This window comes from Gymnoscopelus braueri, assembly GCF_963280865.1.
Source record: "Gymnoscopelus braueri genome assembly, chromosome: 12".
Taxonomy (NCBI): domain Eukaryota; kingdom Metazoa; phylum Chordata; class Actinopteri; order Myctophiformes; family Myctophidae; genus Gymnoscopelus; species Gymnoscopelus braueri.
The window spans coordinates 11,930,316-11,956,050 of NC_137614.1; the positions used below are offsets into that span (position 1 = coordinate 11,930,316).

The 25,735-nt window shown below is 43.2% G+C and overlaps 1 protein-coding gene across 1 annotated transcript in view; it reads left to right on the forward strand.

Moving 5' to 3' along the window:
* The window catches only part of LOC308097247 (chemokine-like protein TAFA-2), a 162,205-nt gene that overhangs the window by 124,071 nt on the left and 12,399 nt on the right, over positions 1-25,735 (forward strand). The window contains exon 3 of the mRNA XM_080444918.1: positions 24,575-24,740. Within this exon, the coding sequence (XP_080301044.1) occupies positions 24,575-24,740 (166 nt within the window). The remainder of the gene's footprint in view (positions 1-24,574; positions 24,741-25,735) is intronic.

Sequence of the window (25,735 nt, forward strand, 5' to 3'; positions counted from 1 at the left end):
TTTGTGTAAATCTACTCAAAGTGAATTGTGAAAAAATGTATCGCTTTTGATGGAAGAGCAGAAGAAGCTGAAAATATTGCGATCTACAAACCAAGATCAGTCTACAAAGCGGGTCTAACTGCATTACAGTGAGGTGTCAATAGGCCTGTCACTATTACACTTTTTTTTTTGCACAATAGTCATTATCGTCAATAATTTCCGTGTTTAAAATGTTTATATATATTTTTTTTTTTTTTTTTTTTTAAGTGGAAATAGCAGATCAAGAACAAGCGCAAAACGCGCCGCGAGCTTGTAGATCAGCTATTTCCACTATTAATGGTAACAGGTAATCATAGCTGCCGTGTGCAACTTTTGTTTACGAAAGCTTATAAAGCCAAACAGAAATGTATTTTTATGTCCCCCAATGTTCAACAATGTTCAAGTAAAATGTCCTAATCGTGACAGCCCTAGGATGTCGAGCATATATATACACCGTGCAGCCAGGTGCTCGTTTAGCCTAACCGTTTTCAGTGTGATTCTGTGATAGTGGCAGCAGGCTGGAGCGTCAGCCATCTCCTGCTGTGTACTAATAGCCCAGCCACAGTGCTTCAGTTTCAGCTACAGCTGCCTCCCCACAGAGAGTCCTAACAGAGACTAATAACCGTTGCAACACAAACCCTCCTCTCCTCTTAACTCCATTTTATAGTCAGAGCACACATCCCTCCCTCCCTCTCTCTCTCTCTCTCTCTCTCTCTCTCCCTCTCCCTCTCTCTCCCTTCTCATTTCTTCTCTTCACCTTCATCTCCCTTCTCATCTTGCCACCTCTGGCTCGGCCGCCACGAGGCAGCCACACACACACACACACACACACACACACACACACACACACACACACACACACACACACACACACACACACACACACACACACACACACACACACACACACACACACACACACACACACACACACCAGGGGTTCCCTTTCATTTAGTAGTGAAGGATGGCGTTGAGAGACAGGAGGAAGGAGAGGAGAGGAGTGGAAGGATGTAATGATCTGTCCTGATGAATATAATTAGGGAGAAAGTGCTGACTGAGCGACACGAGGCGGGCTCTAAGGGAGAGATGGGACTTAGCACCGAGCGCGCACCCAATGGCGGAGCTCCCTGTCTTGATTGCTTGTCAAGGCTCATTGGCCAGACATTAAGTTTGGGAGGATGAAGCAAACATGATCTATTGAGAAATAAACAACGGATATTTTGTCATTATTTAAAATCATGTCGCATGATCACAACAACCCACCATTGCCCAACACACACACACACACGCACACGCACGCACGCACGCACACACACACACACACACACACACACACACACACACACACACACACACACACACACACACACACACACACACACACACACACACACACACACACACACACACACACACACACACACACACACGCGCACACACACCTCATTGGTGCTGTTATCTGGACATCTAATATTTCATCAGTAGGTCAGAAGATACAAATTATGTATTTTACAATTTGACGACTGAGCGGATCTGAAAAGAGGCAATGCGGTTTGAAATATCTCCAGAGGCAGAGAGAGAGAGAGAGAGAGAGAGAGAGAGAGAGAGAGAGAGAGAGAGAGAGAGAGAGAGAGAGAGAGAGAGAGAGAGAGAGAGAGAGAGAGAGAAATACTTTTTTTAAACAATCGTTTTACAAAAAAGATCAAACCATCTTTAAATATAAATAAATGTTCCAATAAAAAAAAAAGAATACATACTATTTCCAATGAGAACATAAGTTGATCATCTATTATTGAACACAACACATCACCATACGTACAAATCATACTGAATTGATCAATATCCTTCAGAGCCTATTTAAAAATAAATATTCAGAGAACCGGCAGGGGCGGGCAGTGACATGCATGTATCCGAATAAAGCAACCTATTATCGGCATGGCCCCTTCAAAAGTCCCCTTATGTCACTTTGGCTGGTGGTGGGGAAAACCAACTGCTGATTGGCTGAAGGGGAACGAACTGCTGATTGGCTGAAGGGGTTGTCAGTCAACGGTACTAATCCAGCCCAGCTCCCAAATTGCCCATACAGGCCTGTAGGCCAGACTCTTTCCTGAAATCAAATGCAAATGAGATTTCCGGAGGGAGGGGTTTTTACCAGGCTAAACCTCTCCCCCCTACTAAATAACCTCTCCAGCAACATGAACAAAGGCACCAGGCGTTTGCACTTCAAGAAACAGTGGAACACAGTCTCTCTGAAAGGACAAAAAGGACATTTATCAGTTACATCTTGATTTATGACAGAAATAAAAGAGTTGACAGCTATTATATCCAATGTAAAACTATCCACTGTACTGTAGGTCAGCTACTTTATTTGTTACTGGTGGCTTGCAAACCCTCTTCCACTCAGGTTTGACATCTTGAGAGAGAGGTGTAACCAAACAGGTCCATTTGGTTACATCTTACACTAGTGTTGATTTTTACACCAACTTTTGATTCAGTTTTAGTCATAGTCTTTTGAATAAAATTCTATTTAGTTGTAGTCATATTTTAGTCATCTGAAATGTTTTACTGTTAGTCTAGTTTTAGTCTACTAAATATCATAAGATTAAAGTCGACTAAATCTACAGTTGATTTAGTCGACTAAAATGTATTTTGACGGTGCCTTGATGGCGTCTTAAAGGCTGATTTTACACTTGGTTGCATGCTGAAAATAGCTGATCTACAAGCTCGCGACGTGTTGTGAGCTTGTAGATCTGCTATCTGCAACACCCAAGCGTCTTTTAGTTCTACTGGTTCTCTTCTCCACTAGTCCCTCACTAACATTTTAGTCTAGTTTTTATTTGTTGATGAAATTGTCAACATATTTAGTCTTAGTTTTAGTCATCATAGCTTATTTTTTTTCGTCAGTGAAAAAAGGTAGTCGCAGCTTTTGGCACCGAGGGTAATTGTTCGCCAGGTGTCCAGATGTTAGCATGCAGTGCATCCAGCTGTGTGGCTCGGCGAAGTGCAACGTATGGATCACTCACTGTGGCCAGTCTTTCACACAGTGTCAGCTGGGTGATAGCTGGTCATCTATCTAGATCTGTAGAACGACACCTCTACAACAGGCAGACATTAACAATGGCCATAAGTCACACAGGCACTCGCACGCACACGTGCGTGCGCGGCATGCACATACATACACAGGCCACATCTCCTGTTGAGGTGAAATACGCAAGGGTTGACGTTTACGACACTCCATCCTTATTCCTTTGACAGGGAGAGAATTCAGACAGAATGAAGTCCTCATCAACTTGGCTGGGTTATAGATTTCTCCTCCCTTTACTCTTCTATTCTCTTCATTCCCCCTCTTTACTTCCTTGTTGTCTACTATTTTTCTCTCCCTCTCCTCTCCTCTGCTGCACTCTCCTCTCCTCTCCACAAAGCTGTCAGCATACTTCAAAAGAAGTCAATTTTTATTTTTCATGGCTTGCCGAAACTGAACAAGTTCTCTGTGGACAAAAATTGTTTTATGCTCAATGCAGCTCCACGTTGAGTGCTGAACGTTAAACCCCGCCCACTCAGTTGTATGTGTGTATGTATCGGTGCTGGAAAGGTGATTTTGCCACCTGGATCTCCCCTCTGTTTTCATCATCCTCCGATGCGCTTTGACATTTGTCTCAGAGAATTTTTCCATTTCTGGGCAACAGACTCTCTATTCAGTGGACAAGGTGTGTGCGCTACAGTAACTCTCTCTCTCTCTGTGAATTAATTGCCATCTGGTTGTGTTTCTAGTCCCTCAGATAGGGAATTTAGAGGTTTGTACTGTCTAACCTCTTCAGACCTTTCTTCAAAACTGTCCGTGATGCTACATTGCAAAATAGACAACATAAATCACCAATCACCTCAAATCATGATCGGTGTAGGCCACATGATTGGTGTAGGCCTGTCCCCGACTAAGGAGTTCTATAGTCGAATCTGATTGGCCAATAGTTGCCTATAGTCGACTAATAGTCGACTAATGCAAAAAAAAACAAAAAAAACTATAAACTATTTTTTAATTTCTTTATTTTTGTGGCATGATTTGACTGAGATTGGCAGTCGAATCAGTCTGATTCGAAAAAAAGATGTTTAGCAATAGAGGAACATTCCATTTGGGCTGTAGTCTGATTTAACATATACTTGCTTGGTTTCTCCCAATAAATCATGATGTATATCCTATTTTTGGCAAACTATTAGTTAATTAATATAACAAACTAGGCCAATCTCTCAGTCAAATAATTAAAAAAAATATATATATTTTTTTTTCATAATTTGACTAAGAGATTGGCAGTCGACTCAGACACCCCTCGACTGATTAGTCGACTATTCGAATAATCGAGGTCAGGCCTACATTGGTGTTTTCTGAGTGATGTCTGACTAGTAAGAAGAAGAGACAAAGGTGCAAGTAGTGTTGGGCCGGTTATTTCATAATCGTGCGATTGACAATCATTAATGGTCATTGACACATGCAAAAAAGTCTGTCATAATCGCCATATATTATGTTTTGTCTATTCGTGTGTTACAATTTAGGGATTTAGCCAGATCCTCTTAATCCAGAGCGACTTAGAGTAAGCAAGGAAAACACAAGGTAATACATGAAATGCATAGAAATAGTAATCTAAGATCATAGGTAAACTAAGAACCTACAGTATCACTAGTCTAAACAGTATAATATCAAAAAATCGTTAATCTGTACATTGAAACTATACACACTAGACACTATAGGATGCCAGGTCTACAAATGACCTGGCATCTGTCTACATAACATGCTATCTAAATTACACTTTAGTCTTTGCATAAGCTTGCTAGGTCGTCAAGGCTAGGTAGGGCAAGTGCTACGGCAAGTGTGGGCTAAGGTGGAGTCTGAAGAGGTACGTTTTCAGACTATACGGCGGAAGATTGGGAGTGAGTCTGCAGTTCTAACTGCAATGGGGAGTTCGTTCCACAGTTTGGGAGCCAGCAGGGAGAAGAGTATGGGACGCGTGGAGCGTTGTCCCGGATGGTTTTTAGGGAAGGTTCTGACAGCTTCCCTGTGTTAGCTGATCTGAGTGAGCGGGAGGGGTTGTAAGGGTTGGATCAGGCTTTGAAGATAAGGGGGTGCCAAACCTTTTGGTTGCTTTGTAGGCCAACCACATCCCACCACAGTTGATCCTCGGGAGTCTCGGCAGGCACCGGCAGTGAGTCGCTAGGCAAGAAAGTGTCGTGCAAGTCATCACTTGAGGTAGCTCACTGGCAGTGGTGTAAAGTAACTAAGTACATTCACTTAAGTACTGTACTTAAGTACACTTTTGAGGATTTTTTACTTTACTGGAGTATTTCCCATTTTCAATACTTTTACTTCTACTCCACTACATCTCAGAGGCCAATATTGTACTTTTTACTCCACTACAATTATTTGACAACTTTAGTTACTAGTTACTTTGCAGATTTAGATTATTATCACAAAACATGCATTAAACACCTCAGCCCTATATATATTTCTGCCATTTGAAAATAGCAGATCTACAAGCTCACAATGCGTCGCATAAGATTTTTATACATTTTGAACTTGTGAAATAGGACTTCCTGCACAATGAGTATTTTTGGTACTTAACACATTGATGGCCAAGATCGCATTGATGCGTTCTTTCCAAAATTATTATCATTTTTTATAATTCCACAAGGGGCACCCTAACACAGCTTTGGAATGATCGATCGTCACTCAGAGAAGTAGTATGTGGATGTGACGTCATCGCAAAGAACGTCACATCCGTTCATCCCAACGATGGGATTTTCAGAAACAGAACAGCTGTAACTCAGTTTATTTTTTTTGCATTGAAAACCACCCGTTTTCAACGGGCCGCAGCCCCAAAATGGCGGATTGCGGTTGGAAGGTTGTCGTTCATGGATACACAGATACCTCCGCCAACCCACGGGGACTATTTTTTTAGTTTTTTTGGGACACAAATGTCGCTTCCACGGCGTTTCAAATATCATCGGATTGAGGTAATTACGCTGGCAAGGGGATAGAAAACTATGTTTAATATCTTGGCAATCAATGTGTTAAAGTACATTTTGATACCAATGCTTTTGTACTTTTACTCAAGTACATTTTTAATACCTTACTTTTACTTGTAACAGAGTATTTCCACACTGCAGTATTGATACCATTACTTAAGTTAAAAAATGTAATACTTTTTCCACCACTGCTCACTTATTACAACCACAAGCTATTGAGTCGGTGCTCTGCTAATTCCCCTCTGAATAGAAGGCCTATGACGTTCAGGAAAAATGTCCTTGGATTTGGCAGATTCAGAGCCAACAAGCCACCTCCAAACTCCCACCCCCAATGACACAATTACTGTATGCCGATTGATTGAATTATTTGGGTGGGGATGACCATCTTAATTCCAAGTGCCATAAAGAGCTTTTGGCAAGGCAACGTGTTTGTTTGCTTTCTCCGCAAAATGTTCCCATGACCTCGCTATAAAACTTACTGTAATTTCCCAAGAAATATGCTGCAGCCCTTAAGACTGACAGACTGGATTGAAGAAGTGGGTGTTTTGGAAGCCACTCCATCATTTTATTTCTCTCTCTGCACTGCTTTGTGACAGCGGCGACTTGGAATGAGAATTAAAGAGAATGAGAGAGAAATCAGAAAGAAATTAGGAGCCTGTTATGACTCTGACCTCCCAGACACCAATTGCTCAAAATATTACTTGCACAGTGTACATAGACAAGTGAAATAAACAAGTGCATTTGATGTATGTACTGTATATGACTGTATATTTTACACTAAAGATATTATACCTGCCGTTCTACCTCTACTTCAACTGTATTTCTATCTTATCTTTCTAATCTTATCTTTCTAATATCTATCTAATCTTTTCTCATGCTTATTTTTTTTATTACTTTTATTGTTTATTGTGTTGCTGTGAGCACAGTCTCTGTGGAACATGTCCCACTAACATTTCACTGTTTGTACCTGTGTGAGTAAATAACAAACTAATCCCTCTACTCTTTATTCTAATTGATTCGTGTTGATTGGATGCGGCTCCTGCCCAGTGCTGTACTGTATCGGGGGGGGGGGGGGGGGGTTGAAAGAGGAAGACAGAAATATAAATATAGATGAGTAAGGAGACCTGTACTTCCCACGGGATCTAATGAAAAGTCACCTCTAGTCAGCAGTTAGCGATTAACACTGCATGGGGCTTAAAGCATGCACGCACGCACGCACACGCACGCGCACGCACACACACACACACACACACACACACACACACACACACACACACACACACACACACACACACACACACACACACACACACGTGCATGCGCACACACACGTGCATGCGCACACACCCACACAGACACATATACACACTGCCACAGGTTAATGGGTGAGTGGTACTTCTGTGTTAACACATCTGTGCATATTAACAATTCATACCCAATTCACCTCCCTAATATCTCGCCTGCAGCGCAAATTAGCGCAAATGGTCTGCGTAGGCGGGTGGGAGGGGTGAGACATCAGGGGGGGGGGGGGTGACTTGAGAGGACACAGCATGCATCATCACGCCTGTCTTGTCGCATGAGCTAATTTCCTGGCCAATTTTCTTTTTTTCCTTTTTTTTGGGGGGGGGGTGTTTAATTTCCTCTCTTAACCCATTGATACCTGGGACGCATCTGTGTCACTTTTAGATTTCTTTAGGCTATTCAAAAATAGCAGATATACAAGCTCATAGCGCGGCACCGAGTGCCGCGCTACGAGCTTGTAGATCTGCTATTTTTGAAAAATCGAGGAAAAAAAAATTTGGGTTTTTTTTTCAATTTTTTTTTAGGATTTAGAAGACATTTCTAGAATCTTCTCAGGTCTCAATGGGTTAAACTGTAGAGGAATCAGTGATGGATTACTCTGATGGTAATTTCAGATTTCAAAAATAGCAGATCTACAAGCTCACAATGCATCACATCCCGATGCGTTGTGTGCTTGTAGATCTGCTATTTATTTTGCTATTTTTGAAAAAAATCATCTCCTATAATGACATGGCCTAAATAGGGAGGCAAGTTTTAAAGTGATTAATGAATATATGGTTGCAGAAAGAAAACTAGTGTCACGTGTGTCAGTGAGGATGGTCAGTTAGGACAGTTATGTACAATCAAATGCTGCTGTCCTTTAGACTGTTAGCCCCGTTTATTCGTTGTCTTATTCGGCTTTATTTGTGTGCTCACATAAATAATGTTTTTATTGCTATAACCTGATTTTCTGTTAGACCCCTTTCCCCTCTCCACATATGTAAATAAGAATTTGTTCCTAACTTGTTTTTCCTGGTTAAATAAAGGTAAAACATAATAATAAATATAGCTGCAAGCAGCAATAATAGGGGGCCAGTGATTGCAGAGAGAAGAAAGAAAGAAGCAATGCTAAGTAAAATGCACAATAAGCCATAGAAACATAGAAGACTGAACTTGAGAGAAAGAAGACCAAAGCAATTAACATGAGCATTTTAAACCCTCACTAACCCTAACCTCAGTAAAACTATGCCTACCCCTAACCTCAAGAAATACTACGCGTAAGCATAAGAATGCCAAATCATGATCACCTCAACACATCGTCGGGGATGGGGATTGGACCGGTGACCTCCGGACTCATAGGCTGCCTTTTTTCTCATTGAGCTAGAGATATGATAGCCCTGATACTGTCTGTTTATATTATATAAGTCTTTCCGTCCCTGATGAACCAAGACTCTGTTTTGCTAACTACTCTAGATCACTGGTTCCCTGACCATCTACCGTGAAAGTAGTTGATCTACAAGCTCAAAAAACGTTGCTATCTGAAAAGTTGTGAGATTGTAGATCGGCTATTTTCACAATGAAGTATGTCATACATTGAAAAAACATAACTCTCAAATAAGCATTTCATGTTATCTTTATCAATTACACATGAATTCATTGATACAGTCATGTTGTTTGCATTGCACTTTAAATGAAGTCTGCATGAAGTGAGCCTTGAACCGGCGACCTTGCGTTTGTCAGGCAGACGCTTAAGCGAGAAACCATTGGACCGACAGACCTGAACTGGTGAAAAAGCAGCTCACACAGATGAAACAGTTTCATGCAAATAGCTGAAAAATCCTGGGTTTAAGTGTTTTTCAAACTGCTCAAAATTGCGGACAATCTAAGGGTGGTGCTTACTGGTCAACGTGATAGATGTGTTCCTCATGAGTCAAGGCACATGTGTAAGCAGGTTTAATGGCTGTCGGCCAAACAAGGCATGACTTTTGCCTGTTTAAAGTTTGCATTTAAAAATAATTGCTATAGCGCCCCCGTTCGACCAATTGGAGTAAGATTGGTTTCAGTGATATTTGGAATGACCCTTTACATTACTGCAAATTTTCAAAGAAATGTGAGTTTGCATGTATGTGTTAGGGGCAGATGAATAATTGTCATAAAACTGCAATATTCATTGGCTCATTAAAGCTTCATTTTTTCACTTAGAAAAAATCCGCTCCCAACGTTTTGTCGGCATAGGTCCGAAGTTCATGTGTAAAACGTTTTGTGCAGATTACTCAAAAATCCCAGGAGGAGATAGGTTTTTAACTGTTTTTCATATAATTCAAAATGGTGGGAGATCTAAAGGTCAGAGGTCAAAAGTCAGGGTGTGAAAGTTGTTCAGCATGAGGAGACGCATATGTGTATCAAAGTGTCGAAGGAATGTATTCCTGGCTGTAAGTCAAACAGGGCATGAGTTGTACCTGTTCAAAGTTGGCATTTTCAATTGAGTGCTATAGCGCCACCTTTGGACGAAAGATTGTGAGAATTATTTCTTGATAGTTTTTCATGACCATCTACCATATGGCCGAGTTTCGTAAAAAGCGACAGCACGGTTCAGCCAGAACTGCGAAAAGTGGCAGAAGAAACGGAATAAAGGCAACATTAAGACAGGGCCAGGAGCCATGCTGGCAGCCTGGCCCCGTAATAATACAAATGTTAAAAAGAAAGTATTGGTCCCATGTCAGTGATGATGGTCAGTATTGGTCTCATATGTCAGTGATGATGGTCAGTATTGGTCTCATGTCAGTGATGATGGTCAGTATTGGTCTGATGGTCAGTATTGGTCTCATGTCAGTGATGATGGTCAGTATTGGTCTCATGTCAGTGATGATGGTCAGTATTGGTCCCATGTCAGTGATGATGGTCAGTATTGGTCCCATGTCAGAGATGATGGTCAGTATTGGTCCCATGTCAGTGATGATGGTCAGTATTGGTCCCATGTCAGTGATGCTGGTCAGTATTGGTCTCATGTCAGTGATGACGGTCAGTATCGGTCCCATGTCAGTGATGACGGTCAGTATCGGTCCCATGTCAGTGATGACGGTCAGTATCGGTCCCGTGTCAGTGATGACGGTCAGTATCGGTCCCGTGTCAGTGATGACGGTCAGTATCAGTCCCGTGTCAGTGATGACGGTCAGTATCGGTCCTGTGTCAGTGATGATGGTCAGTATCGGTCCCGTGTCAGTGATGATGGTCAGTATCGGTCCCCAGATGAAGCCTCGTCACCTCCTTGACCACTTGATAGCAGACAAGCGCACAAGCTTGTAGATCTTTTTGCAAAAAAGTATGACATGCCCAAAATAGGGACGCTAGGTTGAAAGTGGTTAGTGATGAACCTGTCACATTGCTTCTTCTCCGATGGTCAGACAGCTTCGTGGCAGAGTTGTTGTTGTGTGTGAGAGAGACGTGCATATGTGCGTGGGAGGGGTTATGAGTAATAGACAGCACTCAAGTTGTTTGGTTGCTGAGTAGAGGGAGCATACTGTATGAATGTGCTCGATTGGCAAGGCCTGTTCTTTTTTTTTTGGGGGGGGGGGGGGGGCTTTTTTTGCCTTTATAAGATAGTAGTATACAGTAGACTGACAGGAGATGGGGAGTGACACGCAGCAAATGCCGTCGGGATGGGGATTCAAACCCGCAGCACGCCGTCAGGTTGCATTAGCAGCCTATAGGTGCCCGGATCGCTACGTCAGCCGTCCGGGGCGGAAAGGCCTGTTCTGATAGAAATGATACACGCCACAGTATTTCTTTTTCCCAGTGTCCTTGATATTTCTCTCTCTTCCATGATTCTTTCCCCCCGCACACCCCCCCCCCCCTCTCCCCTCCCCCACACCAATGGGTTGGCTCTCTCTGCTATTTCTCTCCCTCTCCTCTCTCCAGGGCTATAATAACACAGAGTGTGTGAGAGAGGAGTTAGACTCCTCGGGGGGCTGCCATTGATCAGCCGCTACTCGCTAGCACACACACACACACAGGCATGGCTGCAAACACACACACACACACACACACACACACACACACACACACACACACACACACACACACACACACACATACACATACACATACACATACACATACACACACACACACACACACACACACACACACACACACACAGAGAGAGACCTTGGGACTCACGGGCAGAGAAAGGTATTCCATCGCATCCTTTTTACATAACAAGGTACTGACTGGGATGACACTGACGGCCGATATCATACAGTGTGTGGTTGCCATGAGAGAACGGTTGAATATGATTTCAGTCAGGAGTGGACAACAACTCATGAATTGAATTTACGGTAGATTATTTGTAATAAATATAAAGAGCAGTATGTTTATTTGGAGGAGGCGGAGGAATGGATCTGCTGTTAGGTCCTCTGAGGGAGCACACATCTCCCCTTCCAAATAGGAGGCCATAGGAGGAGGTCTTCCAAATCCACCCATAGTACATAAAAGCAGGTCCAAAACAACAGGTGGTAGCTGGGGTGGTGGAGGGTGAGCAGATTATTTTAGAAATGCAGCAGCATCAACAGCAGCAGCATGAGACAAAGCAGCAAACCTATACTTTATTGAATATGGATGCTAGGCATGGGATGATATGAACATTACACTTCACGATTATTGTGGCAAAACAATTGCACTAGTTGAACAGTGTCCCTCAGGCCAGGGGTCTATACTTGGTCCCCTCCTTTCACCCTACACCAAATCTCTTGGCCCGGAAATAGCCAATCTGCAAGCTCACACAACGCGTCTCAACGTGACACATTGTGAGCTTTATATCTAAACATTTTGCTGAATGTTCGCCTATATCAGTGGTTCTCAACCTGTGGGTCGGGACCCCCAGGGGGGTCCCCACATGATTTGGGGGGGGGTCCCCAGATGACAGTGAAGTGACAATTTATGGACTTTTAAGACCTTTTTAATACCTACAAAATAAAAATAAATTAAAGAAAAGAAAAATACCATTACTGCATCAAAAGTAATCAACAAACTATACTATAAAACATTGGCCAAATTGTCAAATAATATAAGAAAGAGGCAAATATTGTGAAAATAGCGTTGCGAGCTTGTAGATCTGCTATTTTCACAATATTAATCTGTGGAGCAGAGTCAAACAAAATGGGGGGTCCCCTGTTAAAATATGATTATTTTGGGGGTCACGGCCTGAAAAGGTTGATAACCACTGGCCTATATGACATGGGGACTTTTGTAGTGGAAAAAGAGAGCCAGTGTTGCTGAATGGAGGGGTTTGAACAGAATATGAATAGAGGGGGAAGAGAGGAGGAGGATTGAACATCGAAGGAGCACGTGCCTCCCTTTGGCTTTATGCTAATCTCCTTGATGCGCCCTTAAAGATCATTTGTATCTGTGTGTTTATGACTCATAACCAACGGTATAGCATCTCAAAGGGCAATGTAGTATAATTATCAACACACATACTGTACATGCACACACACACACACACACACACACGCCACAAAACACACACACACACACACACACACACACACACACACACACACACACACACACACACACACACACACACACACACACACACACACACACACACACACACACACACACACACACACAAACACGTCATATACTGTACACCTATAGGCCTATACTGTACATTCTTTATCATACTGTAGACACACACTCACACACACACATATATTATGCACCCACGTGCATAAATTGTGATCCAATTAACTTGATGACTTGCATTCTATACTCATCATTATGCATGCCAAAAGGTGCTCTCCTTATGAGCAGAAGAAGCCCAAAGCGCCTGAAGGGAAATGCTTAAAATATTTATTCCTTCTAAATATATGACTTATAGTGTAAACCACATTTTGCACAGGCCACAGTTAATGTTACATATATATCGTCTCTGTCGGGTGGAAACCTCATATGTCCAAAACGGTTACTTTTCAGGATTCAAATTCAAAAACGGCAAAAGTAGCAGATCTACAAGCTCGAAACGCGTCGCTTCGCGCCGCGTTTCGAGCTTGTGGATCTGCTACTTTTGATGCGTTTGTGACGCTGTAGTATTAGTCCGTGAGCCAGGACCCCAAAAATGGGGTCATCATTACCATCTGGGGGGATTAATTCTCATAGTGATTTTTGGGTAGGTATACACCCCTAGAGCTAGGAAAAATGTGATAGCCTTGCATCGGTGGTAGCTATCTGTGTGTTATCACTCCTTTTATAACCACAAGCCAAAACACAGTTTTCAAAATCCGAATGAAGCATTCTACTTCAAACTGATGGTTCTCTCTTATTATTGACCCTCTCTCTCTGAAAAATGGTTGGGATAAAGCTCAGACTATATATTGTCCAGAAAGGTTGTTAAAATTTGCATATCTAGAATATTTTTCTATTACAGGCAGTGACAACATAGTGACTATATGTGACATACTGTAAGATGTACTTTGGTTTTAATGAAAGATGGAACACAAAGGGTTCCTTTGTAAATTACCTATAGATTTAAAACCATGTTTACATACATAGATTCTAAGGAAATGTATTATGAAATTCAATAAACAGAATATAGTGCAATGGGTAAGAAAATATCCAAAATGGCCACTAAACACACGCCTGGCAATTTTTTACTTTTAATCCGCTTGTCTTAGAATACCTCTGTTTAATACCTCTTTTTTAGGGTTTTCATATGTAGAATCCATTCCTGATGTTATTTTTTTAATATCAGGTCAATCATGTCAAAGGTCAGGTCAAGGTTAAAATTGACCTCTGGGAGAACAACAAATGGAAACAACTTGATGAACATTCATGGTTCACTATTCATGATTTTGTTTTGTGAAAAGTGTCATTAACATGTCACAAGAATTGGTATTCATAATAACATGAATGTAAAATGATATAATCTAATGTCAACTACAATGTCATCTTTTGCAACTACATCTGTATTCTCCAACCCACATCCTGTTCTACCTCATCCTTACAAGTATCCTCCTTATTAACATCACTCCTCATCTGTAGCTTGAACATATCATCAGTAACCATCTTCACCAGAGCAGTTACAGTACATCAGTGATGTACTTCTCACTCTCTGTGCCCTAAATTGATATTGCACCATGTCACATAGCTCTGACGGTGGGGTCACCCTTAGCAATGACAGGAACAAGAATATCCTAGATCTCCTATCCAAATTTTGTGACATCAAACGACTTGTCAGGTGGGGCTTGGTGGTCTGCCACTTTCCACAACATCACTTGTAAATAAATGAGCCCACATATGGTGCAACAGGTTGGTCGGTGTTGGAGGAAGGGCCATTGACTTGTGGCACCCACCTCACCCAGCACATCAGGGTAGCCTGGGAAGTTCCCTGCCAGCAAAGTGTAGTGTGCTCTGATCTTGCCTTTGTCATACATATAAGACTGTCCCATCCCAATGCTCCATCTATACTTTACACTGTAGGTCCACCTGATACACCCCAATACACAGCATACAACAGGACAAGAACATCAGTGTAATCACTGAGCATGTGTATCACACCCTTTCCAGAGATGGCTGCATCAGGGATATAGGAACTCATGGTGATGTCTGCCTCATCATGACTAAATGCAGTATCTATCGTCAGCACTGAAGGTGTACAACATGCTCAACGGCTTCTGCTTAATGTTCTTACTCTTCATGATGACATCTCATGTGGGTAAAGGACATTACTATTCACAACAGCATGGGGGCAAATTAGCCAAGGATGGGATTGAAGAGATGATCTTTCTGTGTGTGAGGAATCCTACACCCCAATATTTTATGACCAAGACACACCAGTGCTTCAACTCTCCCTCTGTTTCTGCACATTTTGGGGAAGGCTTCAGTCCACTCCACTCACATGCATCATGACAGCATCTTTCCTGATCGTTATGGCAGTCTGCTCCCCAGACTGGTCAGCAGAGACAGTGATCCAGAATCCATCATGGTGCCGACAGACAAGGTCTAGCTTAGCCTCTATGCTATGGCATGGAGCACATGCATCTTCAGCAGGCACTGGGTTAGATATCAAGCACACTGCACATGGCCAGCATGGAAGAAGTGCTTCAGTCATGTGCTTCATGAGAGAAAAGGTGAAGTTAATGTCAATGTGTCTCCCTGCGCATTCAAACTGGTGGATGTGAAGTGTAGGAAGAAGTTGTCTACCCACTGTCAGCCAGTAGGATGGAGATGTGCAGTGTCCAGGTAGGCTACTGCTGTATCTGTTCAAATGTCTTTGGCCAAGTTGATAGAAACCACTTCAGAGTGCTGCTGATACACTCAGGACTGACCACTGAACTTGCCTGTCATGTTCTGCAACCACATGCATTTCCACTTCCAGTGCTGAACCTTGCATCAGTTTTGCAATGCAGCTGAAGAATATAAGATGCTTATATACCTGCAAGGTGTCAACAAACGGCTCCATGTCAATTGTGAGGTGAATAGGGCCTGCTGTACATGTCAACCAGTGACCATATCTGCTGCCTGCTTGGACACCTGGTTGGACGATAAGGTGCGAGAGAGACCTTGACCTGACCTTTAGCACATAGGCCAAAGACTGACCAGCAAGTCAAAATATAACATTAGAAATAGATTCTACACCTATGAATGCCCCCGCCCCCCCCCCCAGGTCCCCATATGAATCACGTTCACGAAGTTCACAGATTCCCTCACACAACTGCAATATTTTGTTGTTTTTAACATAATTTAGTACAATGGAACATCACCATGGGATGGACACCATCTTTGATTTGGCAATACAAAATTAACTGATGGTAATTTCACTGATTCAGCCATATTTCTTGAACCCTAAGACCTAGTTTTAGACACCAAAACCACCTTTCTAGGTTGAACAGTATCATAAAGCCATTTAAGCTCCTGGCAGTCATATTGGACGCCATCTTGAAAATGATGGCTTTACGAGAAATATAATTTCCTAGATTTTTTTGTATGTTCTTAAGCATGCCTAGACGTACCAGAACCAATTGAAAAACCTTTTGTATATTTTTTTGGGGGGGGTTAATAGTATGTTTTCATATATTGACCCATGTAATTTTCGCCTAGTGTTATACCATAAAATGCATGATAGCACCCATAAAGCTACCATTGGTGCAAGGCTATCACATATTTTCTAACTCTAGACATGCATACCTTGACAAAAATCACTATGAGCATTAATCCCCTCAGATGGTAATGACCAACCCCCCTGGCTCACGGACTATATGATCAAGTAGGGCGTTAATTTCTGGAAAAAAGCACAAAAAAATGGAATACGGAGATAGGCGGTTTCTACCGGACAGCAACGATACAGTATGTGGATAGATAGATACCCAATATCCGTTGCCTCTTCTGACTTCCTCTGTCTGCTCAGGACCAGACAAATGGATATAGTATCTGTGTGTGAATTTGTCATCTGGTTTTGGGTCAAGTTTCTCTCGCCTTTCTTGGACGTGTGTGTGTGTGTGTGTGTGTGTGTGTGTGTGTGTGTGTGTGTGTGTGTGTGTGTGTGTGTGTGTGTGTGTGTGTGTGTGTGTGTGTGTGCGTGTGCGTGTGCGCCTCAGCGGTGATGTCATGTGAATGATGTTCCCTGCTAAAACTGGATGAAGCCACTTCCCGCTTCCCCTGGTGCGAGCGAGGACACTCACGCACGCACACACACACACAAAAATGTGGGCACCTTGCTGGTTCTCAGAGCCATGCAGTGCGTAGCATTCATCTGTCATTTCCTGTCATTTTCAGTGAATGGGGTTAACAGCTTCCACTGTGCTCAGAGTGGCAGGAACGCTCCTCATGCCACAGAGGAGGGCATGCATGGGCACAGAGAGCGAGGGAGAGAGAGAGGGAGAGGGAGAGGGAGAGAGGGAGAGAGGGAGAGAGAGAGAGGTGGAGACTAAGCCAGAGTGTGAAATTCTCTGATTTGGGGCCGGTGATTGAGGATAATGGTCCGTCGCCCCCTGCTGCTGGGCTAACTTACACTAAGAGCAGGGGGATTGGGAGAGGTGGGGGGGGGGGGGGGGGATTGCACTCTGAAGAGGGTAAAGCGCCAGATTCATACTTTGTCTCCACGATAGTGTGGCTCTGCGGAAATATCCGACCTAAAGCCCCACGACGTGTCACATCCGTCGGGTGTTTATAGGCGCGTGACACCGTCGTGCGACGGAACATATAGGCAGTGGTCCGGATTTAAAAATGTACTTGAGTAAAAGTACAAAAGTATTGGTATCAAAATGTATTTAAAGTACTAAAAGTAGAAAGTACTCATTACGCAGAATGTCCCATTTCACAAGTTTTCAAATGCACAAAATGTATAAAAAACTATTTGAAAATAGCGGATCTACAAGCTCACAATGCGTCGCATCGCGACGCATTGTGAACTTGTAGATTGTCTAATTTCAAATGGCCGAAATGTGTATATATAGGGCTGAGGTCGGACTGCCTCCGAGAGGTAATGGAGTAGAAGTAAAAGTACTGAAAGTTGGAAATACTCCATTGTAAAAAATACATAAAAATTTTACTTAAAGTACAGTACTTGATTGAGTACATGTACTTAGTTACTTTCCACCACTGCATATAAGCGAGGCTCGTGAAAGATGGAGAAAAGGAGAGTGTCATTTAGGAAATTGCCGTCGTACCGGGCGAGACAGACAGATGGAGTGGAAGCAGAGAAGAGAGGAAAATGGATAACTGCGAAATAAAAGAGAGAGAAAGGGAGATGGAGAGGAGGGAAAGGAGGTGGCAGGGGCCATTTGTGAAATAGCGGCGGGAGGTTGGGAGGGAGGGGGGCGGAGAGGAGGAGAGTTTTGTCGTTTATGAGTTTGCTGTGGAGTGAGGAGGCCTACACACCCGGTAGGAGGGAACAGGAGTGCTTTTTTAGTGTAGTTGAGCGCCATTACTCTTCACAAATGTGTGGACGCACACGCACACACACACACACACACACACACACGTAAACACAGAATGGGGCTGTGTGTGCGTGTGCGTGTGCGTGTGCGTGTGCGTGTGCGTGCGTGCGTGCGTGTGTGCGTGTGTGCGTGCGTGTTATTGTTTGTGTGGTGAGCATGTGGACAGTGTTTAGCACCCAATGTGTGTGTGCATACTGCATACAGGAACTGTGCTTAATTTTACGTGTGTGCGCGCGCGCGCGTGTGTGTGCCTCTATCTTGCTGCATGCGGGATGCACCATGTGCGGTCTAATTTAGCTGAGCATTCATCAGAGCTTATTGGAGCCTGGGCCCCCCCTGTGTGATCCACTACCCGCCAGCTTGATAATGACAGTATTACCATGGCTACAACACAGACACTCTGACTGACACTGCGCAGGCTAATGCTACATTTATACACCGTCGTACCACGAAGTACAGTATAAACTTTAGAGAGCCTTTAAAGGATCCCTAATAAGCCAAATCCAGAACCTCCAGAAGAGAAGATTTGTGTTAAAAAATAAACAAACCCATTTTAGCAGATGTACAAGCTCGTAGCAGATATATGAGCTTGTAGATCTGCTATTTTTGAATAGCCAACATATAAATGAATAAAGTGCTTAAAAGGATTGTGATGTTATGTAAGCTACTTTTGCTGGGGACCTCCTGGAACTCCCCCAAGGACCCCATTAACACATAAGATACACACCCACACTCACTCACACATTCACACCAGACAGAGACACACACACACACACACACGCACACGCACACACACACATTAACTATTTTACACTCAGATCTTTAGAATCAGTCGATGACTCGTGACTCACGCTTCTGTGGCTCAGTGTTGAAACTGAATAGGAAAGTGCCATGTAACTAATATCACAAACGATACACACAAAGACAGATATCCAATACAGTACATTGTGCACAAATCCACCTCTATCCCATTAAGACCTTAGGCGATTCCTAAAAACGTTTTCGAAGAAAAAATAAAGAAAAAAAAGTCAAGATTTTTCAAAAATAGCAGATATACAAGATCGTAGCTGCGCTATGAGCTTGTATATCTTTCTTTGGCTATTTTTGAATAGCCAGAGAAATCTAAAGTGACACAGATGCGTTCCAGGTCTTAATGGGCTATTATTGCTGCTATCACCGGGACTGCAGAGAGACGGAACATATTCAGATCAATGTCGGTGTATTGTTAGCCCCGCAGCAGGCTTCATAGTATTGGTATAACAAGGATATATAGTGCCACTGTTTTCATCTTCTGGCTTTTGAAATCAATATCTCTAATTCAGTCCATTTTCACAAGCACAGCGTGCTGTGCTATGCAAGACAAAATGGTGGAATAGACAATCTCCCTTTGAGGCTCATAAGCTTTGGGTCAAATTAAAGAATGTTGGGTTGTGCGCCTGAAGGCCGCGCAGCATGCTCCAAAAAGAACATGAACTTTGTTTGGTGTCGGCAGGGCTTGCAGACGGACGCCGAACAAAGTTCTTAAGAAGAGAACCATTTTATACTTCCTCACGTCTCAGCTCTTATGCTGCGTTCACACGGGCCGATACAAAGAAGATACACAGCATATTTGTTGTTCTGTCGCTTTGTAGTGGTGTAAAGTAACTAAGTACATTTACTTAAGTACTGTACTTAAGTACAATTTTGAGGTATTTGTACTTTACTTGACAATTTCCAATTTCCAGTACTTTTACTTCTACTCTACTACATCTCAGAGGCAAATATTGTACTTTTACTCCACTACAATTATTTGAAAACTTTAGTTACTTTGTAGATATGAATTATTATATCATAAAACATACATTAACCAGGCCTATTTCATACCTAGGCTATTTGAAAATAGCCAATATACAAGCTCACAACTGAGCTTTTTTCAAACATTTAATACTTTTACTTTAAGTACATTTTGATGCCAATACTTGAATTCCACACTTTTACATGTAATAGATGTCACAACCCGGCCCGTGGGCCATGACAAATTGAGGAGGACACGATGGCAGTGCTTAAAAGTAACAAATGTATTAACAAATTAACTTAAATAATGCTGTAGAAAAGGTATGAGGTGTGTAATTCAGTAATCAGTAGTGTCAGCAATGTATGGATGTGTGTTCAATGTAGTGTGGGGTGTAAAGTGTGTGTCATACTTAGTCATAAGGCAAACAAAAAAAAGGGTGCTGTCATCTGGTGAGGGATTCCTAGAATGGCTGCCACCCACTCTTATATAGGGCTCCAGGGAGCATTGATCAGGTGCTCCCAATGCACCTAATGAGGAACCCCAAGTTGGCCGACGCCTATAGGATATCTGTGAGAGATAGAGACACATAGGGGAGTACACCATACAACCACACAGGCCCTGCTAGCCAGGCCAAGGGGCCGTGACATAGAGTATTTCTAAATTAAAGTATTGATACTTTTACTTAATTAAAATGTCTGAGTACTTTTTCCACCACTGTCTCTTTGTACCTGTGTTGCTCAACACAGTCGTTGACGTCATTGCTTAGCTGCGTCATCGGCGCTAGATTTGTAGCTTTGTATCTTTTATATTAGCTACAAACGTCGGATGTATCTTCGTATCTTCATGCCGCTGGCTTCCATTGAATATCAATGTTTCTTTGTATCTGCCCGTGTGAACGCAGCATTATAGCTCTGAATGCTAGACCCCGCCACCCGGTCAGTAATCTGCCTAGTAACACTCGAGGTGAGCCACTGAAGCATATTGTAGTGGTGGTTTTACCACGGCTCTTCGCTGTTTGTTTACATCATCGTGCTTTGACATCATTTGTCTCTGGGATTTCACAATATTCCAGGCGACAGACACAGTGGACTCCATTAATTAATTGACATCTGTTTGTGTTTGTAGTTGTTCCGAGAGGGATTATCCTCAGTCAACCTTTCTTCCAAACTGTCCATGGGTACGTTGCTGGCAGAATATAACGGCTCTGTCCGGTGGAAACCTCATACGTCCAAAACTTTTAACTTTTCAGGATTCAAATTCAAAAACAGCAGATCTACAAGCTCAAAACGCATCGCTTCACGCCACGTTTCCAGCTTGTGGATCTGCTACTTTTGATGCTTATGTGTGACGCCGTAAAATGATCAAGTAGGGCGTTAATATGGAGATAAGAGGTTTCTGCCCGACAGCAACGATAAATTACGAGCTTATTGAACTTCTGACCAATCACAGACGATGTTCGTCTATTAGGGAGGTTTCCGGCTAGAACTGCCGAACGGAACGTCGGAAAGGCACTGCTGATTCGTGCCGAAGGTCTTATCACATCATTTTGTTCTTTTTGACCTGCACACATGTAGTACATGCCCTAGCTCATTGGTTCTCAAAGTGGGGTCCGGCAACCTTCAGGGGGTCCCCAGCAAAAGTAGTTAATATAGCGTCACAATCCTTTTAACCACTTTAACTATTATTTGATACTTTAGCTATTCAAAAATAGCAGATATACAAGCTCATAGTGTGGCACCGAGTGCCGCACTATGAGCTTGTAGATCTGCTATTTTTGAAAAATCTTGAAAATGTGTGCAAATCTTTTTTAAACTAAATATTTTTAACTCAAATCTGTGCTTTTAGGGGTCCCTGGAACAATATTTTTGTGATGGGGGTCCGTGGCCAAATACATATCATTTTGGGGGTCCTTGGTTTGAGAACCACTGCCCTAGCTAGCTGAACAAAGTTGGCGTTTGGTTGGAGTATATACTGCAGGCTTGTGGTAGAAAGGTGAACGGTGGTTCTCAAACTCCCTCACTGTGATTGTGGAACAATATCCAGATGAAGTTTTACAGACCAAACAGTGTTCACTGCTGCAAACAGACATAATGTAGTGTGTTGTTCGTCATTGTTGTGTAGCTACAAGAACTAATGCTTTTGAAGAGCTCTCCCCGAAATTGGATTCAACAATTGGTGATTGACATGGTGATCTTATGAGTTCAGTACAACCCCTGAACACACACACACACACACACACACACACACACACACACACACACAACAGCAATAACCATTACTCAGCCATCCTCTTGGCACGGTGCAGGAGCTCCAATCACAGCCCGTATTTTTCACTGTGTTCTCACCCAAAGCCCCCTTACTGTCATCTATTAACATTAATATATGTAATCAATCCTCCCTGAACATTTACATTCCTCCGGTAAAATGTAATATCCCCCCCCAACCCCCCGCCCGCTCCCCCCACTCCCCCACCCCCGCCTCCATCCTCCAGGCTCAGTTCAGCGCACCGCTGATCTTACTAATGCTGAGTCAATTACTACTGCAGGTGCTGAGCCTGTGTGTGTGTGTGTGTGTGTGTGTGTGTGTGTGTGTGTGTGTGTGTGTGTGTGTGTGTGTGTGTGTGTGTGTGTGTGTGTGTGTGTGTGTGTGTGTGTGTGTGTGTGTGTGTGCGCGCGTTTGTGTGCATGCGCGCTTACAGTACAGTATGTGTGCATGAGACCATGGAGGAGGGTTGGGTTACGGTGTTTATTCTGTGTGTTGGTTTTCCTGAGCTGTATATCTGCCAGGAGGGCTCTCAAGCTTATTTGAAAAAAATAAAAAATAATAAATAATAAAATACAGATAAGAAAGGCAGTCAGTTAGAATGGGAAGGGCTGCAAAAGAGTGAGAGGAGGAAGAGGAGGATGAGGAAGATCATGGGGCCACGGAGGAAGGAACCCGCCTATTCATACGGTGGACGTTTTGCTCTTATGTCATACTGTCATACTCATGTATGATTATAATAAGCGCAAAAATGCCCGCTGAACAGCAAGGTGTGTGTGTGTGTGTGTGTGTGTGTGTGTGTGTGTGTGTGTGTGTGTGTGTGTGTGTGCGTGCGCGTGCGCGTGCGTGCACGTGTGCGTGTGGAAGTGACAGATAGCAATGTGCCTGTCATTGAGATATTAATTGGACTGGGCTTTCACGGCTTGTTGCATTGTCTCGTTGTCATTAAAGGAGCAAATTAAGAACTTTTCAAATCTCTGTTAGTCTGTTAAACATTATTCATGCAAGGTCTTTCAGGTCGCTGCTCGCTTCATTTTTTAAATAGTCTGTTGCGCCGCAGAGCAAGTCATTGTTTGGTGTTTTAGCTTTCATTGGCATTCAGTGTGCACCTTTTGTTGTATTGTGGTTGGACTCTTTTGTAATGGAAATGTCTGGCTTCCACCAACTGTGTGCAAAAACTGTCCAAAGCACACACTGGTAAGCTTTGACTTTCAGAGTCGAGGGATAGGCACACAGACTTGCTGCACAATGACAAGGACACCTACACACGGAAGTGTAGACACATTTCACTGTGCATTCGCCCGCTGTTACGGGTGAATACACGCAAGCACGGCTCTGTGCTCTTGACAAATTTCATTGCTTGTCCTTGACATTCTCATGTTGCTGTCTGATGAAAGGCTGGTTAGAAATGTGTTGACGACGTTACATGTTTTCAAACATAAACGGTAAATGCATCGCTATAGCGCCTTCATCCAAAGTACTTTACGAAGTGTGCTAAAATTCACCCATTCACACATGCGCACACACACACACACACACACGCACACTCACACGCACGCACGCACGCACACACACACGCACGCACGCACGCACGCACGCACGCACGCACGCACGCACGCACGCACGCACGCACGCACACGCACATTAAAATCCTCGTGTTGATTTGTCCATTCATATGGAATGGAAACCAAAGGGATCCTTACAGGTCTTTAACTCAGAGAGTGTACAAAGTCAACCAAATGAGGTCCATTTGGTTCTCACTCCGATTTTACTGTGCGCCCATGCAAGACACCAGCCTGCTCATTGGGACCAATCAGGGGTTAAGGGTGTTGCTCAAGGACACTTCGACACTGCCGCCCACTTAGAGTCAATGCTCTTTTGTTTCCGCAATGTAGGCTGACTCACCACCGTGTGTGTGCGCGCGTTCGTGTCGTGTGCATGTGTGTGTGCGCGTGTGTGTGTGTGTGTGTGTGTGTGTGTGTGTGTGCGCGTGTGTGTGTGTGTGTGTGTGTGTGTGTGTGTGTGTGTGTGTGTGTGTGTGTGTGTGTGTGTGTGTGTGTGTGTGTGTGTGTGTGTGTGTGTGTGTGTGTGTGTGTGTGTGTGTGTGTGTGTGTGTGTGTGTTGGTTTGAACATAATTCTGAATAAAACTTGCTTTCGGGCTTTATTATAAATGGAACAACATTGCATTGATCGTGTCTCAAGGCTACTTTCAGACGAGCCTGGTATACAGAAAGTAACTGTCTGCTTTGCTCTCTCTCTCTCTGTGTGTCTGTGGGTGAGCAGTGCATGTGAAGGCCGGGACGTGTGAGGTGATCGCTGCCCACCGCTGCTGCAACAAGAACAAGATCGAGGAGAGATCTCAGACTGTCAAATGTTCCTGCTTCCCTGGACAGGTCGCCGGGACCACCAGAGCCATGCCCTCCTGTGTCGATGGTATGTTCCACCGTGTGTATTGTTTTTTTATGTCCAACTTTTCTTTTTATTTTTATGATGGGACCCAAACCCGCCTAATGCAGTGGTGCCCAAATTATTTTGGGTCGGTCCCCCACTCCCCGGATGATTGGCTGAATGTGCAACATTGTTTTATCACTCTACAGCAGGGTTTCTCAAAGTGGGTGCCGTGATGCAAGTCCAGGGGTGCCGCAGAATACTTTGATAATATTTGGAATTTCATTTCAGTTTAACACATTGAGTGCAAGGTTTTTTTTAAAACAGGGTACAGTCGGTGCCTGGATTTTTAACCATTTTTGAACCTTTTTCAAGTAGTCACAAAATATTTTCAGTGATCACCGTCCTCAAGGTGATCCCCTCATTACACACATAGAGGTCTCGTACAATCGAACATTAGGTAATCCGTTCCATAGTTGCAGCCAGTTGAAAATAGTCGAAAATAGTCAAAAATACATATTTTAGAAAAAAAGTACACAGGAGCCGAGATACAGGCTTTTGAAGTCATAAGTTAACCAGGAAGTGGATTGGAGTCTAAATCTTCGAAAAATTATATCTCCTGGTGCTGTGAAGAATTTTTTTTTTTTTTTTTTTTTTTTCCCCAAAAACGGTCATAACCGTTTTTGGCACACAACGCATGGCTTCTCAAAAACGGTCCGGACCGTTTTTGGCACTCAACCACTTAAACCCTCTATAATAATTCCTTTAACAGGTCCGTTCATGAAAGTCCTTGCGGTCTTGTTTCCAATGAGGGCCTGTGAGCAATTAGGGGTTAAGAGTCTTGCTCAGGGACTAATTTCATTTCATCGACACATTTGCTGGCCTGGCCTGGAATCGTACCTGGGGCAACCATGGCCTCTGGCTCCCTAGGCGGGCTCACTAACCACTCAGCTATGGCCGCCCCCATCTATACTTAGTAAGATGGACCACCAAGCCTCCTTGCCAAAAATAACAGATCTACAAGCTCACAACGCGAAGTGGCGCGTTGTGAGCTTG